The following is a 17,688-nucleotide window of genomic DNA, read 5'->3' as shown; positions in this document are numbered from 1 at the left end:
ACCTTAACAAATTTATTAGGTAATGAGCTTTTGTGGGCAAGACAGCTTCTTTCATCTGAAGAAGTGGTTCTTACCCTCAAAAGTTCATTATCTAATAAATAAATGTTAGTCTTTAAGGTGCTACGGAACTGCTTGTTTTTTGTGATGCTACAGACTCACACAGCTACCCCTCTGCGACACCCTGGTAAAGAATTATTATTAGGTGTTTCAAACAAGTATGCCCAGTCATCTGAATAAATCAAGGAAGTTTTCAACTTTTTTTTAAAATAAAAATACTTAATAGCATTTATTCACCATATTAAGTAACCACAGTAAAATTGTGCAAGCTACAAGTAACCTAGGAAAGTTGAGAGCTACTAGAAACAGTAAAAAGAAATACACAGCTTGCAGAAAACAGACTAACACTTGTAGGTTAAAGGACACAATGGTTGATACACACTAGAGAACCATCATGAGAACCTGTATTCAAAATGAAATTTCCAACAAAAATAAAGATGTTATGGCTACAAGTATTATACAATGATAAATACTTCAAAAATATATTAAGATATATGGAAATTCTGGTTTTGACAGTGAAATCTAGAGGAATTCCAGCCTCCAATGGATTTCCAAATATACCAATTAAAGTTTTCAACAGTTAAATTCCTTTCACTAAGAACAGGTTTTGCAGCCATTTCTGCTTTTATAATCAGTCCTCGCCTATTTGTAGTGTAGCTGTATACTAGCCTTAAAGTCATAGTTCCTTAATATTAAGCCAAAGTGTTCTTTACATCATAGGTACTCATTGCTCTAGACTAACCAATAAATTGCCTCTCAGTGTTACGTGCAGTGCATCACATCTGGAGTTACAAACCAGGATACATTACAGTTAGTGTTAGCTCACCTTACAGAATTGCTGAAGTTTTGTTTTAATGGGAGTAACTTTAGAACACTATCTCAAACAAAGGATTTGGTTGCAAAACTGCCACAGCTTATTCTAGCATAACATTGAATACTCTGAAGTTACAGTACACAAATGAACTATGGCAATATTGAGATTACATCTTTCAAAAAAAGGTCCAAAGGGTGGTCAGAGCAGAGAAGCAATGCGTGCACGCACAACTGGTGGTCTAGGCATACAGTTTCCTTTGTGCTGTTAATGGGTAGCAAGAAAATCAGTTTATAGCCAAGGATCTGGTAAGACGACAATTCTCCAAGCCAGTTTAAAAATATAAACTTCTATCTTCTTAAGAGTCAATCCTATAGAAAATAGACTGAAATCTAACTGGTGAGTTGGCAGTTTGTGGAGTACATTCCATTGCAAGGTCCAATGTATCAGCCTATCGGACAGCCAAGAGAACAGCCAATCCTGCTAGTCCAAACCCTGCTGCTGCCACAATGGCACTACTTATGGTACTGTTCTGGTCAGCTGGTTGAGAACCATGTCCCTTGAAGAAGTGACAGAAGCCATCCTAGAAAAGGAAGAGAAATTGAGAATATGAGTTTACTTGGGGTAAAGTAATGCCAACCACGCTTTGGTTATTTCAGTTATTCACTACTTTTGAATACCATGCAGCTACTTAGGAGGCATATCTATATACACAGCTTGCAGGGCAACCACCATCTTCCTAGACGGAGACATCTGGCATGTCACTACAGCTTGAACCTCCCTCGTTCAGCACCCTCAGGACCTGACTGGTGATAAGAGAGGGAATTCACTGGCCCACGGGAGGGCAGTATTGACTAGCACATTACCAACACTTCCACTGCGTATTGAGCTCTTAGAAGATTTTTAGGGGTAAGTTACAGCTAAATAACAGCAGAAAACCCTTAGAGCCATGACTGGTGGCTGTAAACAAACTTTACGGGACCCCAGGAAACTTAGCCAAATCCACGGCAAGTGATTATCTGGCTAATTAAAATCATGCCGGATTATAGAATTTGCCAGATGAGAGTTCTGGGTTAGAGAGGTTCATTCTTACTCAAGTCTCAGAATAGAGCTGATAGTATTTTTCCTCCCTTCAGTTAATTTTGGGAAAGTATCTAAAACTGCGCATGGAAACTTCCCTTTGAGACAGAAGTCTAAAGGCAGCTTCTTTGCCCAGTTCCATGCATGATTCCGATTACACATGCTGCTTGGAAAGTGTGCAAGTAACTCAATTCAGAGTTGACCTATGACAGAATGAAGCTGGCAGCTGCTCTTCCAGATCTTTAGTCATGATAATCAAGAGTGGCAGTAATACAACACCAGATGGTCGTGTTTGAATTCTGCTCGGCAGATATCTATGTAAATAAGTTATGCTCTTAATTTCTTCCGGAACTTTGCTATTTACACTTTAATTTGTGCAAACAGTTAATTTAAATAAAAAACCCGTAAGAGTTTACATTTCAGCCAACTGCTGTATTTCAATTAGCATTCAGGTGAGCAAATGATCACTTAAAAACAGCTAATTCAAAAAAAAAAAAAAAAAAACCCACACCACAAAGTAATTAAGCTAGTCTTTTCTAATGGTTTTATTCCTATTTGTGCCAGCAACAAAAGATTAGTACTATTTAAAATGAGGTATAAGATTGCTGCATAGCTAGCATTTAATTCTGAAATGCAGAGAAATTCAGTTTCAGACATTTTGACTATGATCATGTTGGCTGTTCTCCAGATGTGCGCGTATTCCAAATACACTAGCATACTGTTTTGAGTCATATACAACAACTTTGGGTGTACAATTGGTCAGGTTTTTTTTTTAAATCATGTATTCAGAGAGCCTCATGAATGCAATGACAGTTTTGAAAGCAAGTGGAGAACAGAGTTTAATCAAAGAAGTCAAGCATGTAGCTTAATGGTGACTTGCAAACTGTGAATTTCATTTGTATAGCATGTCAGTTCTGGACTATAAATATTTGGTGTTCCTGCTCTGAGGCATATTGCAGAGTTTAATATGTGGTTTACATATGTACTTAAGGTTTTCAGGTAAACCTAGAGCCCAGCAATGTCAATAGCAAGATTTTAATTGACTTAATAAGGGCAGGATCTGACACAAAAGGTATTAAAAGCATATATGTCAGGACACTTCTTGAAAGTGTATCTAACATATTTCACATCCCTCATAACCAAGTAACATATTATGGATAAGGCATCTGCTAAGCCACTTTCAGGAAAAAGTGTGACTTCTCTTAATTGGAAGAAGAGCATAGCATTGGAGTATTTCACTAGGCACACACCAGCTTGTTTGCTCAACAACAGAAAACTTAAAACTATGCCGTGGTTTTGAAATGTTATTTGTGGATCACTTAACAGTCAGGGAAAACAAATGACATCTTCTTGGAACTCTTGCTCAAATTCTTTTATTCACTATATAATCAGACATCAGACGATTCTCTGCCTGAAAATACCAGATGTTCCCCTCCTAAGTTTTACTTTAAACTCGAAATCTGAATGCAGATTTTTATGAATTATTCCACCTCTAGTATTATAGTAAATCATTCTTTTGAAGTTGCTTATGCTTTGTATCAGCAGAAAAATCTAGTCCCATATCCAGTCTGACAGTAGCAAGTATCAGATGTGGTAAAGAAAACCTATGAGGATTTTCAACCTATGTCTTCACTGCAGTTAGCTTGGTTCTGGGTAATTGCACTACAAAGTGGCACCAAGTTCCTGTATAGTCACTGGTGCCACAATCCTCCAGGTCTGTTGCTAGAAAAACTGGGGACATATCCCATTGCTCTTTAGGTTGCACTAGGCAGAGCTTCTCTATGATTCTTTCCTTGTGAATTGTGAAAGACCCAGTCTGCCCTGGCTACACAGAGGATTTGGGGGAAGGAACTGAAATCATCAGGTCTTGGGCTGAGTTTTTAACTGCAAAGTGGGATGGATACAACCCAAGTAAGAGCAGATCTTGGCTCTAACCCATGCACCCCCACTTTATCAGCTAGCCCAGATTGAAAGCACAGCTGACTTCAGGTAAGAGGTCTGTGTGCGGACCGGAGAGGGTTAAGGCCAACATTCAACAAAGTCCCAGGCAAATATTGGTGTGATCATATACTCATATGTTGTTGTCACATTAATATAAAAGTCCAATGATAACAGGGGGTAAGCTTTCCCTATCATGTAATGGCTGAATTATGCCTTGAAGCTAGAGTATGTGTAGTCCTTTTAAATACACTATCCAAGGGAGGAATGGACTTTTTAATCAAATGAAGCATTCAGTTTTTGAATCCTATTAAGTTTCAGATTCTAGTCCATGGAAATTGACTGCCACAAGATTGCTTCCTGTTAGCTTTCAATTTCACTGGGTGTTTGCTTTCTTACATAAATTAAACTTGTTAAGTTTCAAAATAGAATACCCCCTTTAGGTCCACTCTACCAAGATGTTGTTGCTATGTGTGAGCTTTGTGTTAAAAAAAGTAACTAATTTATATTGTGTTGCAAAATGTTTGGCAGCAAGGAAGTAAACTATGGAATAAGTTATATACAAACTAATTCCTATTCCAACATACTTCTACAGTCTGGGTTTCAGGCTGCAATGTCTGTCTAAATTTAGATGTACCTTTCTACATTTAGCAATAATTATGAAGTGTTGCTACTGTGTATGACGACCTTTTTGTAATACTTCCCACACGGAAATGCCTGAAATAAGACACCTTGAGTACACTAAATATGTCCTGACTCTTCTCCAACTGGAGACAGGACTAAGAACAGGCTACATGTGCCATTGCTCTCCTGCTATTAGGGTTCCACCATCTAATCTCTACTGGTTGAAACAAGCAGATCTGGAGCAGTGACCAGCAGGATCTCCAAGAAATCCTGCTATCGCATTAAACAGTCCCATTTCTACAAACCATCTCATTCCGATATTAAAAATCCCAATACTTGGCTCACCAACAGCTTCAAGTAATGCATCTTGTTGTTTAAAGTGTACAAGCCACTTCCAGCCACCTTCAATGGTGCTCAACTTCACTATTAAGATAACAGCGTAATGAAGACTAGGCAGCGCTCTCCACATTAGAATCTCCATTTATAAATCCAGAAGACACTGATGCAGTCAAGAATTCACTGGGCAACACTTGAATCTGTGTGAGGGTGTTCATCACAGCTACTAAAGCCAGCTTGGGTTTGCCTGCCCTCCCCCCGCCTCCTCACCCCAGATTGTACACTACCCAGACTACAATAAAAAAAAAGCAGATTTTAAGAACATAGCTAGCTTAGTTTTATACCAATTGACATAATATAATTAAATTATGCAACTAGACAGTGGCATGTTTTCTAAATATTCAACAATTTAGGCCATGATGGCTGTCTCCACACTATCATGTACAGCTACATTGACCAGACACACTGGCATTTCAAAATCAGTATTAGAAATGTGGTTCTTTGGGATAAAAATGAGTCTGTAGCATTCAACACTCACTTTAGCAAAGACTGCATCTATATTAACTTGCCTGGAATCTGTAATTCACCATTGGAGCAGGTAGCAGTAGCACCCACACACAGAAAAATACTTTCATGTTACTAAGGTGAGCACCCACTACAGATAAACAATGTTATGCGAGGGGGGCCGACAGCCTCTGTAGACTCCAGGTAAGGGGTGCATGTTGGGGGCCAGCTCCATGCCCCAAAAGGGGCAGGGCGAAGGGTGGCCAGCCTCCATTGCCACCAAGAACACACCATGCCCCTCCCTCACTCCTCAGTGCTGTCAAAAACACATTGGCTCATTGCTTTGGCTAAGATTAAAGTGCCCATGGCTCCAACCACAATTACTGCTACTGCCCTTTTTGCCCCCTTCCCTCCACTAGCCTCTGTCCGCAGGCCTGGTTATGAGTGTGTACAAGGCAGTGCAGTACTTAAGTCCTCTCTTACAATGGGGGTTTAAGTTACCTGAGCAATCCCAGCGACAGTAGTGCGACCATCGCTGGTTTGTCAGAGCACTACATGATCTCAGTGGTCACATAAGACCGAAAACCTCAAATCCTGTCTACATCAAACAGAGCTCCCCCCTCACCCCCCAGCGTGAGCAGAGGGCAGTTAGGATAAAATCGTTTGAAACTAAGCAATAACCTGGTATGTGAAGCCAGCAGGGCCCTAGACTGCAATATGCCGGACTCCCAGAAACAAAGGCGGGGCTCCCTCCAGGTGGGGAGAGGGGGCTTGGTAGAGGGGCTGCCTAGGAATGTCTAGGGGTCCCTCGCTCCAAGTGGGGAGAGCTGGGCTGGGAGAGGGGCCTCCTAGGGCTGCCCGGGGTCCCCCCTCCCGGCGCGGAGAGGGGGCTTGGGAGAGGGGCTGCCTAAGGCGAGCGCTTTCACCAAGGCACGACCCTACATCTCGGCCGGGGAGCCCGGAGGGAAGCCCCCACCCCCGCTGTGCCTTCTACCCGAACGGGCCCAGCATTCTGCACGGCGGAGAGCGACTCACGCGGGGGGCAACGCCGCTCCCGGCCCGGCCCGGCGCAGCTCCCATATAAGGGAAGAACACCCGGCCCCGCGGCGGCCGCCACCCCAGCGCGTAGGGGCGGCGCCGAGCGCAGAGCGCAGCTAGAGGGCCGGGTGCCGAGCGGGGCGCTCGCAGGCGGAGCCAGCGGGCAGGGGAAGGCGCAGTCACCGCCTGGGCCCCTCCCAGCAGGGGGCAGCCCCCTTCCCGGCCCGGGCCGGAGCCCCCTTCCCCCTCGAGCCGCCCCTTACCCAGCCGCCGTGCGCCTCCAGCCACTCGCGCTTCTCCTCGGCCAGGTAGGCGGCCAGCACCTCGGCCAGGCGGCCCGCCTCCTCTCGGCGGTCCTGCTCGGCCAGCGCCGCCGCCAGGCTGCCCGCGAACACCACCAGCGCCAGCAGCCGGCCCCAGTTGAGGCCGCCCTCCGCCTCCAGCTGCTCCGCCACCCGGCCCAGCAGCGCGGCCGGCTCCCGGCGCTCGTCCAGGGCCAGCGGGCGGCAGGCGTGGAAGAAGGGCCGCTCCCGGCTCTCCAGCTCGCTGGCCGCCCGCCGCAGCGTCTCGGCCGCGGGGCTGGGCGGCGGCCGCGCCGGGCCCCCCAGGCGGTGCTGGAAGTAGTCGGCGAGCAGCAGCGCCGTCTGCTCCTTCAGCGCGCCCGGCATGGCTGAGCCTGCAGCCCCGCTCCCGCTGCCGCCGCCGCCTAAGCAGCCGCCCCGCCCCCGCCGCGCCCACGTGGCCCCGGCATTGTCCGCCCCGCCCCGTTCCGCAACTCCCCGCCCGCCGCTAGGGGGCGAGTGTCGCCGCCGCGCGGGCCCGGGGCCAAGACGGAGGGGCCGCGTCGTGCCTGGGCAGGGGCGGGAGAAGAACCGGGCACTAGGGGCCATGTCCTGCCTGAGAGCGGGGCGGGCACCCGGCCACTAGGGGCCGTGTCCTGCCCCAGGGGTGGGTGGGTACCCGGGCACTAGGAACTGTGTCCTAGCTGAGAGCGGGGTGGGTAGGGGGGCACGAGGAGCCTGTGTCCCACCAGAAGGATGGAAGGGGGTGCCAGGCACGAGCAAGGGCAAGGGAAATGACTTTGTACTGACATATGTTCGCCCCGCACCTCAGACACTATTCTGTTTGTTGGCACGGAAAACGTTATTATATTCTGATCTCATAGAGACATTGTTTTGTAAATGAATGCTTACTGATGCTCTCATCAGGTTCAATATTGAATTTAGCATTGTTAGTGAATCCTCCTTAATTTTCAGTATTGTTTTGTTAATGAGATCCTGTTCATGTTCTATACGACCGAATAACTCTACCTTCCTGTAATTTACTTTTTGTTAATAATCTATTGGTACTTGGACCTCCTGCTCAATAGGGAATTACCAGAGCAGGATGGCATAAGACCAGTAAGAATTCAGTTTGAGCTGGGGGAGTGGATAAGGGAATTATGAGAAACTCCCCCCTGGTTTGCTGGGAGGGGGTGAACAAAGGAGGAGAGAGGTATAAGTATTGCACACTGCTTGTTGCAAGGTGTGCAGGCTTTGAGGAGAGATCCCCCTGCACCTTACTTGGCATGCCAAATAAAGATTCTTCTTCCACTCTCGGGCTACGTCTACACGTGCAGCCAACATCGAAATAGCTTATTTCGATGTTGCGACATCGAAATAGTCTATTTTGATGAATAACGTCTACACGTCCTCCAGGGCCAGCAACGTCGATGTTCAACTTCGACGTTGCTCAGCCCAACATCGAAATAGGCGCAGCGAGGGAACGTCTACACGTCAAAGTAGCACACATCGAAATAGGGATGCCAGGCACAGCTGCAGACAGGGTCACAGGGCGGACTCAACAGCAAGCCGCTCCCTTAAAGGGCCCCTCCCAGACACAGTTGCACTAAACAACACAAGATACACAGAGCTGACAACTGGTTGCAGACCCTGTGCCTGCAGCATAGATCCCCAGCTGCCGCAGAAGCAGCCAGAAGCCCTGGGCTAAGGGCTGCTGCCCACGGTGACCATAGAGCCCCGCAGGGGCTGGAGAGAGAGCGTCTCTCAACCCCCCAGCTGATGGCCGCCATGGAGGACCCAGCAATTTCGACGTTGCGGGACGCGGATCGTCTACACGGTCCCTACTTCGACGTTGAACGTCGAAGTAGGGCGCTATTCCTATCTCCTCATGAGGTTAGCGACTTCGACGTCTCGCCGTCTAACGTCGAAGTTAACTTCGAAATAGCGCCCGACGCGTGTAGACGCAACGGGCGCTATTTCGAAGTTGGTGCCGCTACTTCGAAGTAGCGTGCACGTGTAGACGCAGCTTCGGTGTGTTATTGGGCCAGCGTTGCATACCGGGCACGAACTGCCACTGTGCCACCTTAAGAAGGAGGCAACAGTTTTGGCGTCCCTGGGTGGGCACTCTAAATCAAAGCCTTGCCCGGCTCGCCTCTTGGCAGGGGTAGCGGGAGACGGCGTCGGACTTCCAGCGCGCACCGGTAATTTTACCGGGGAACTCGGCGTCCAGGTTCCGCAGCCCCTGCTGGGGACGACACAACGGTGCAACGCAGCAACGTGGAAGAGAGAGAGGAAACAGGGTGGAGCGGCGAGAGCTGGACCTCTGGACAGGTAAGACCCAGTCCCTTTTTGTGAAAGGGACTTCCGAGACGCTGGACGGCCAATACAGGGTTGGGGCAATAGATTGTGATAAGGATGGGACTAGGTCAAAGTAGCCCCAAGGATAATACTCCCTTGGGTTGTGTTTTGAAACACTGGAAAATTATAGGGGGGGACCCCACGACCAAATCTAGACTAAGGAGACTGTGCACAGTAGAGTGGCCACAGTATAATTTAGAAGGGCAGGAGCGGTGGCCACCAGAGGGATCCCTAAATTATAACACCATATTGCAGCTGCTTTTGTTCTTACGACATACCGGTAAATGGGAAGAACATATGTATGGCCAGTGTTTTGAATATCTTAGAAATAGACAAGACCTGCAGGAAATGTGTGGATTATCATGTGCAGTACAACCAGCTGTAAATAAGCCTAATGTAAACTGTCACCAGGACCCCGCTTCGGCTTCTGCACCCACACCCCCTCCATACAGGGAAAGGGTTTCCCGTGATTTGGGAATAGCCCCCTCAGTTAAACTGTATCTATTAGTGATTGAAACAGTGGTTGACTGACTGGGAGCTGCGGGTCGGCAGGCTGCTACTATGCAGGTGTATTCCCATGTGCCCTTTAATCCGATCGATTTGGCAACTTTTAAACCCCAAGCCGGGGAGTTTTCCCACGGATCCTAGTCGCTTTATTTCAATTTCTGCACAAAACTATTAAGGCCCGTCCTTTACCAGTGGGTACATCAGCTCAGCTAGCAGAACTTATAGCCCTCACTCGAGCCCTGGAAATGGCTAAGGATCTGCGAGTTACAATTTGGACAGACTCTAAGTATGTATTTGGGGTAGCACACGCCCATGCTGGAATTTGGAGAGAAAGGGGAATGATCACAGCTCAAGGGGAGCCTGTCAAATATGGAGAACAAATCCAGGCCTTCCTCCAGGCTATACAGGAACCAAAGGAGGTAGCTATTGTCCATTGTCGAGCTCACCAAAGGGGGGATGGAGATGTAACAAGAGGTAATGCCCGGGCAGACCGAGAGGCCAAACGGGTAGCGAATACGGAAGATATTGCTCTTTTGCCTCTGATTCCCACTCTCCCAGATCCCCATGAAAAGCCAGAATACTCTGCCCAAGAACAGCAGTTAGCTGAGCAGTTACAGCTGAACCTGCGAGAAGGATGGTATGTAAGTGAAAAAGGACAAGTGTTGCTTCCTGGACCCTTGATAAAGCCAACGGTTATGAGTTTTCATCAAGGGACACATGCAGGTCAGAAGGCCCTAATCCAATTATTAGAGAAGTACTCTATAGGAGATGGAATAAGAAATGAAGCCAGACGGGTGGTTAGAGACTGTATGGTATGTCAGAAAAATAATCCCTGAGCAGGAAGACCCGTGGTACTCTCCCCACTACCATCAGCCCCGGGACCAGGAGTTGTGTGGCAAATTGACTTTACTGAACTACCTCGCGCCAGTGGGTTTTGGTACCTACTGGTACTTGTCGATCGTTTTACAGGATGGATAGAGGCATTTCCATGTAAAAATTGTACGGCCAACACGGTTATCACTAAAATTTTAAAGGAGACAGTACCCTGGTTCGGAGTACCAGAATGGATTGAATCAGACCGAGGAACCCATTTCGCGGTCCGATGTGTGGAGAAAGTAGCAGATGGACTCAATATTCCATGGAAATACCACACTCCATATAGACCGCAGGCCAGCGGAGTGGTGGAAAGAGGGAATCAGACTTTGAAAAGACATTTGTCAAAATTGTGCCAGGAAGCTCAGCTTAAGTGGCCAGAGGCCCTCCCCTTAGCCCTCTTAAGGACCCGAATATTACCCAAAGGGAGGTTAGGATTAAGCCCATTCGAAATCTTGTTTGGGCGACCATGGCCAATGAATGGGGTGCCTGGTACAGGTATAGAATGGGGAATAGGGGAGGGGTTTTTAAGGAAATATTTGCTGTCGCTGTCGTCTGTTATGTCTTCAATCCACAGGTTTGTTCGTGACAATCAGCCCATTCCGTTGGACCAACCCCTTCACACTATTCAGCCAGGAGACAGCATCTTGCTTCGGACGTGGAAAGAGGAGCCCCTTCAAAAGAAGTGGAAAGGACCCCACCTCGTTTTATTGACTACTAAGACTGCTGCTAAACTAGAAGGAGTCAAACCGTGGGTCCATTTCACTCGATTAAAGAAGGTCGAACCGGCTGAGGAAAAGGAGTGGACTGCGAGCTGTGTCACCCCAGAAGCTAAAGAGGACTTAAGACTGAAATTATTGTTTAAGTATTAAAAGATAAGAAAGTGGAAATGCTACCCATGAATCAGGTTTTGAGTAAGGAATATGAGAAGACTCAATATGGGACATCTTGAGTGTTCTCAAAGGGGGGAAATGTTGGCACGGAAAACGTTATTATATTCTGATCTCATAGAGACATTGTTTTGTAAATGAATGCTTATTGATGCTCTCATAAGGTTCAATATTGAATTTAGCATTGTTAGGGAATCCTCCTTAATTTTCAGTATTGTTTTGTTAATGAGATCCTGTTCATATTCTATATGACCGAATAACTCTACCTTCCTGTAATTTACTTTTTGTTAATAATCTATTGGTACTTGACCTCCTGCTCAATAGGGAATTACCAGAGCAGAATGGCATAAGACCAGTAAGAATTCAGTTTGAGCTGGGGGAGTGGATAAGGGAATTATGAGAAACTCTCCCCTGGTTTGTTGGGAGGGGGTGAACAAAGGAGGAGAGAGATATAAGTATTGCACACTGCTTGTTGCAAGGTGTGCAGGCTTTGAGGAGAGATCCCCCTGCACCTTACTTGGCATGCCAAATAAAGATTCTTCTTCCACTCTCGGTGTGTTATTGGGCCAGCGTTGCATACCGGGCACGAACTGCCACTGTGCCACCTTAAGAAGGAGGCAACATGTTAATAACAAGCAGTCCTGTAGCGCCTTTAAGACTAACAAATGTATTAGGGCCTGAGTTTTGTGGGGAAGACCCCATTCCGCTCAAAAAGCTCATGCCCTAATACATTTGTTAGTCTTTAACGTGCTACAGGACTGCTTGTTATTTGTGATGCTATGGACTAAGGACTACCCCACTGAGACTATTCCGTTAGTATTATTTCTAAACTACAGTATCAAGCAGAAAACATGGGAATTTTCCTTCCGTTAATAAAAACAGTCCAGTCTCATTCTTCTCTCAGGACTGACCTACAAAGTTTTTTTTACTGGTTTAATTTTGTTGGTTAGGGAAGTGAGTGTTTTAATCAAAATAACAACCCTCAAGATGTAACAGCAACCAAGGGTCCTGTGGCACCTTCTAGACTAACAGAAAAGTTTTGAGCATGAGCTTTCCTGAGCAAAGACTCACATCATCAGATGCTGGTCATGGAAATGGTCACCAGCATCTGATGAAGTGAGTCTTTGCTCACAAAAACTCATGCTCAAAACTTTTCTGTTAGTCTATAAGGTGCCACAGGACCCTTTGTTGCTGTTACAGATCCAGACTAACACAGCTGCCCCTCTGATACTCGAACCCTCAAGATGGATGCAGTTGTGATGGTACTCACTTTCCTGCAGAGGAATTACCTATATTGGTATTATATTCACAATCGGCCTTGTAACCAATATAATTAAAGCAGTTCAGTTTTTATGCACAGACAAGCCCTCTCTTATCCCTGTAGCAATTAAGAATTAGAGGGGAGCCATGCTCCTTTTTTGATGGTGATGTTCTCATTAGTAGGCAGAAATGGGGATGAGTTTTGTAGAGACAACAGGGTTTCTGCACATTTATGTAGATACATCTCTTTTAACTATCTTCTCATTGGAATTTTTAAATATTGTCAAGTAATTTTATGTATCATCGTATTAAGCCCTGTTATATAGAAATTTAGTTATATTTTGTAGAACCGTTCCTAGAAGTAGTTAAGACAAAACTCTCTGTGCCCTTTCTTTTTGGATTGCTTAATTGATTGCCCTGTTGAGTGAATGAGGTGTGAATGGAAAGGCATGGGAGAGAAGCACCTCCAGGTATGGAGAAGGTAGATCCAAGACCAGGGAGAAGAACAATAGAGCCTGTGCAGTGGGCCTCTTGAAAGAAGACTGGACATATGGATGCCTTGGGAGTCACCAGCAAGTGCCTCCCTTTGGAAGTACCACCCAGAAGAAGGAGCTACATGCATATTCTTAAGACTGCTCTCCCAGATGATGCATATGCATGAGATGGCTAATTTGTGACAACCTACCTGAAAGAGAGGACTGTATAAATGAAGGCATCTTGCACATGGAAGTAGTCGGCCAGCAGCAGCGCCATCTGCTCCTTCAGCGCACCCGGCATGGCTGAAGCAAACATGATTCTGGGATGCATTAGCAGGTGTGTTGTGAACAAGACACGAGAAATCATTCTACTGCTCTACTCTGCGCTGGTTAGGCCTCAGCTGGAATATTGTGTCCAGTTCTGGGCACCCCAATTCAAGAAAGATGTGGAGAAATTAGAGAAGGTCCAGAGAAGAGCAACTAGAATGATAAAAGGTCTGGAGAACATGACTTCTGAAGAAAGGCTGAAAGAATTGGGCTTGTTTAGCTTGGAAAAAAGATTGAGGGGGGACATAATAGCGGTTTTCAGATATCTTAAAGGGTGTCATAAGGAGGAGGGAGAAAACTTGTTCTTCTTGGCCTCTGAGGAGAGAACAAGAGGCAATGGACTTAAACTGCAGCAAGGGAAGTTTAGGTTGGACATTAGGAAAAAGTTCCTAACTGTCAGGGTGGTCAAGTACTGGAATAAGTTGCCAACGGAGGTTGTGGAATCTCCCTCGCTGGAGATATTTAAGAACAGATTGGATAGATGTCTATCAGGGATGGTGTAGATAGCGGTCGGTCCTGCCGTCGGGGCAGGGGACTGGACTCGATGGCCTCTCGAGGCCCCTTCCGGTCCTAGTGTTCTATGATTCTATGGACTCCAGGTTTTGTCTTGTCATCACTGGAGCACCGATTCAGCTCGGCAGAAGCCCTTCCCCTCCCCCATCTAACTCACCTGGCCAGTGCAGTTATGGGGAGCAACTATTGGTAACAGCAACAAGACAGGAGTGTGCTTTTGTGTGTGTGTGTGTGTGTGTGTGTGTGAGAATGGGAATGGGATATATCATATGCATATGATAAGTGTTGATTGCTACATGTGTATTACCAATAAATGTGGTATTTTGCCTTTTCCCCTGAAAACATCCCATGCAGTACTTTTCAGTACATTTACACACCCACTTCCTTCTCTCTCCTTCAGAATCCAAATGGCTGATTACCCTTACACATTCTTGACCTCCCTGACATCTTTGGAAAATAAAACACCAAATACATAGCACCCACCTGCACACTTGTATATGTCAGGAAAAATACCAGAGTGAAATTAATCGTGCAATATAAACTACTTGCATTTCTTTTTAGGATAGGGAGTCAAGACTTCTACTGAAGAGATATATCAAAATGTTTTATTTGGGTGTCAAAAAGCTATGTTTCAGGATTAAAAGTTATTACATTAAAAAAGTGAGCAATGAGAAACAACTTCCAGGCTTATGAATAAATTAAGGGTTGAAAATCCTCCAAGTGGCCGTTATTTATTTCCAGATACACAGAGGTAATATTCTGACTTGTTAAAGGTATAGGTCAGTTTTCACACAAAAACAATATCCATGTTTTGGGGTGGTACCATGTCAAGCCCAATCTTGAATCTGTAGATATTCCTGTAATATTTTTGCATGTATTAAAACACTTCTGGATCACTTCAGCACAGCCAAAATTTCCATTGAAATCAATAGGAATTGTGGGTGTACAAGGGAAGTATTGACTGGCTGGGTTTTAGATTTAATAAACAGTACAAGAACATTTCCATTTATTTGGGCTTATGGCTAAAGCTCATACAAAATTCAGAGCTCAGGGTCCTTTCTAAGAGCTGCTTGGCCAACTTCAGAGCTACTTTTCAAGTATCTATTTTTAGGCATGGGGTGGTGACTGTACAGTGCAGCATAGGGGCAGCAGGGAAGAGGGCAGAGAAGCCTCAGAATACACAGAAGTATGCTTATTAGCTTGTCTTCAAATCATAGTACCTGGATTCCTGGGGCACTGGAAGGCTGATTCAGTAACTTTCCTACTGAAGTCATGAGTTCAACGCTAGCCCAGGCAGGTGGTAATCAAATAGCCAGCTGTCTGGTGGCTCAGGAGAATGGAATTGGTTTCAGTTCAGGTGTCCAACAGCACTACTGTTGATATGTGGCAATCTCAGCAGAGAACCTAATAGGAGTGACTCAGTGGGATATATGCTAAAGTGTCCTTTTACTCCTAGAAGCAAGCTCCTCAGAACAGGATCAAGACCCATTACAGGGTAATGCTGCTGACTTTGCTGTACCTGTCCTGTGTGAAAGGGAAGTCTTCCATCCTGCAGAATATTTTACTTTTTATGAGCAGCACATCAACTCAGAAATAGTCTACAAATACAGATATTTGGAATCAATCCTATTGCAACTTGTTGTGGTTAGATCACTATCAAGAACCGGCCTGTTTTGCTGGGTTCATTGTCAGGGCAAACTCAATGTAACAAGTCCTTATAAGGCAATTGATTTTTTTAAACAGGGAAATTTAACTTGGGTTCATGAGTTAGTTTTGTATGTCAAACCTGTGATGTTGCCTTTTTTCTTTTCACTAGGGCAACTGCATAAGATTGTTTAAATCAGAGCTTCCCGCTGTGATTGTAAATTTTCCAGGAGGAATTCGCTATGGCATTTCCCATGCAAGAGAGATCCAATAACTGTTTCTCTAGAATATTCCTGTTCCTCCCTTCCTGTTTATACATTATTTTTGTTACAGAATAAAGCGATGACTGTTTGATAGTGAATTGGCCCTTGATGTAGCTTCCCTTTTATATTCAGTACTTTGAACCTGTTTATGGCTGGTCTGCTCAGTCCCTCTGCATTGTATCCCATTTACCTCAGCTTGTCCTGAGTGGATACTTCTGCTAATATTATTACCAATTTAAGTTGCGTTATAGGTACAAAGTTTTTCCTAATATTCAGCCTAATTCTTTTGCTGACTGTGAATCTCATTACTACGTGGCCTACCTTCAGTGGACATGGAACACAACTGATAGACAGTCCTCTTTAGAGCAGCCGTCAATATATTTCAAGACTTACAAAGTCCCTTCCCTCCGGCCTTCTTGTCTCAAGACTAAACATACCAAGATTTTATTTATACCTTTCTTCATGGAACACTAGAACTACAAGGGACATTGAGAGGTCATCAAGTCCAGTCCCCTGCCCTTAAGGCAGGACCAAGCACCATCTATATCATCCCTATCATCTATAACCTCTTCTTAAATACCTCCAACATTGGAAATGCTACAACCATGTTGGGCAATTTATTCCAGTGGTTAACCTCCCTCACTGTTAGGAAAATTCTCCCTAATGTCCAGCCTAAACTCCCCTTGCTGTAATTTAAGCCCATGGCTTCTTGTCCCGTCATCTGAAGCTAGGGACAATTTTTCTCACTCCTCCTTGTAATGCCCCTTTAGGTATCTGAAAAGTCAGTTTTTCTAAATCTTTATCATATTTGTTGCTGTCCTCCAAAGTTTGTTTCAAAAAGTGTGGTGCCTAGAGCTGGACACAGTATGTCATCTGAGGCCTCTCTAATGCAGAGTATAGAGACAATTATCTTCTGTGGCTTACATATAACACTTCTTAGTATGCCCTAGGATGATACTTTTTTGCAACTGCATCACATTGTTGATTCCGTGATCCATAATAACTCCATCTTCAACAATACTACTTCCTAACCAATCTTCCCATTTTGTGGCTGTGCATTGATTTTTTCCCCCTTCCTTCCTAGGTGAAGTACTTTGCACTTTCTCTACTAAATTTCATCTCGTGGAACTCAGACAAATTGTCCTATTGGTCAGAGGAACATTGAGTTCAAACCCCCTCCTCCAAAGTGCATGTAACCCTTTCCAGCTTGGTGCAATCTGTAAATTTTATAAGCCTACTCTTCACTCCATTATCTGAATTATTAATGAAAACAGTGAATAATATTGGACCCAGGACAAACCACTGCAGGACCCCACTAGATACACCCCACCCCCAGTTTAACAGTAAACCCATTGAAAACTATTCTTTGACTACCAGCTTACAACCAGTTGGTCACTCATCTTACAGTAATTTCATCTAGATCACCTTACCATAGTTTGCTTCTGAAAATATCATGTAGGATTGGGTCAAAAACCTTACTAAAAAAATCAAGGTATTTCACATCTTATTGCTTCCCCCCTTCCATCCCCACCCACTGATTAAGCCAGTAACCCTATCAAACGAGGAAAAAATTCTATTGGTTTGCTGTGATTTCTTATTAACACATCCATTCTGGCTAGTCCTTATGATTTCTTTTATTTTCTACATGATCATACAGCCATTGCTTAATAATTTGTTCCAGTATTTTTCCAGGCATAGGTGTATAATACGCCATGTTCTCTTTCTTTTCCCTTTTAAAAATACAAGTTAGACCTCTGTGGCTCAGCATCCTCAGGACCTGAGTGGTCCTGAACAAAGGAGTTTGCTGGACCAGGGGAGGTCAATTCCAGCCCCTCTGCTGTTGTGTTGAATTCCAGGCTCTCCCTCGACCTGTCTCTATTCTACTGTATCAGATTCTGATGGTATCAG

General features: G+C 45.2%; 2 protein-coding genes across 5 annotated transcripts; one reads left to right on the top strand and one right to left on the bottom strand.

Moving 5' to 3' along the window:
* Positions 1-272: 272 nt before the first annotated feature.
* BCL2L10 (BCL2 like 10) lies at positions 273-7,296 on the bottom strand. The gene is made up of 2 exons (XM_075006948.1): positions 6,652-7,296; positions 273-1,451 (listed from the first exon to the last, which is right to left on the bottom strand). Exons 1-2 carry the CDS (start codon positions 7,276-7,278, stop codon positions 1,320-1,322), a joined length of 759 nt encoding a protein of 252 aa, XP_074863049.1. The 5' UTR covers positions 7,279-7,296; the 3' UTR covers positions 273-1,319.
* Positions 6,389-12,313, top strand: LOC142019732 (uncharacterized). 4 transcript variants are annotated; one of them, XR_012647174.1, is made up of 4 exons: positions 6,389-6,696; positions 8,832-9,000; positions 10,093-10,171; positions 10,985-12,313. XR_012647174.1 is itself a non-coding variant. In XM_075006949.1 (3 exons), exons 2-3 carry the CDS (start codon positions 9,780-9,782, stop codon positions 11,277-11,279), a joined length of 687 nt encoding a protein of 228 aa, XP_074863050.1. In that variant the 5' UTR covers positions 6,389-6,696; positions 8,832-9,779; the 3' UTR covers positions 11,280-12,313. The 4 variants fall into 4 exon arrangements, 1 of the variants encoding a protein (XP_074863050.1); XR_012647173.1 differs by having other exon boundaries at positions 10,093-12,313; XM_075006949.1 differs by having other exon boundaries at positions 8,832-10,171.
* The last annotated feature ends 5,375 nt before the right edge of the window (positions 12,314-17,688 follow it).

The sequence above is a fragment of the Carettochelys insculpta genome, chromosome 12, assembly GCF_033958435.1.
Source record: "Carettochelys insculpta isolate YL-2023 chromosome 12, ASM3395843v1, whole genome shotgun sequence".
Classification (NCBI taxonomy): Eukaryota; Metazoa; Chordata; order Testudines; family Carettochelyidae; genus Carettochelys; species Carettochelys insculpta.
Note: the sequence above shows the minus strand (reverse complement) of the source record. Positions and strands in the feature narration are given on the sequence as shown.

Bases quoted from the DNA above. Each gene is read 5' to 3' on its own strand.
- BCL2L10 (XM_075006948.1), bottom strand. From the start codon at position 7,278: ATGGCCCCTAGTGCCCGGTTCTTCTCCCGCCCCTGCCCAGGCACGACG. The intron at 1,452-6,651 runs GTAAGGGGCGGC...TTCCTTTTCTAG, and splicing joins TGGAGGCGCACGGCGGCTGG to GATGGCTTCTGTCACTTCTT.
- LOC142019732 (XM_075006949.1), top strand. From the start codon at position 9,780: ATGGCTAAGGATCTGCGAGTTACAATTTGGACAGACTCTAAGTATGTA. The intron at 10,172-10,984 runs GTATGTAAGTGA...TTCAATCCACAG, and splicing joins CTGAACCTGCGAGAAGGATG to GTTTGTTCGTGACAATCAGC.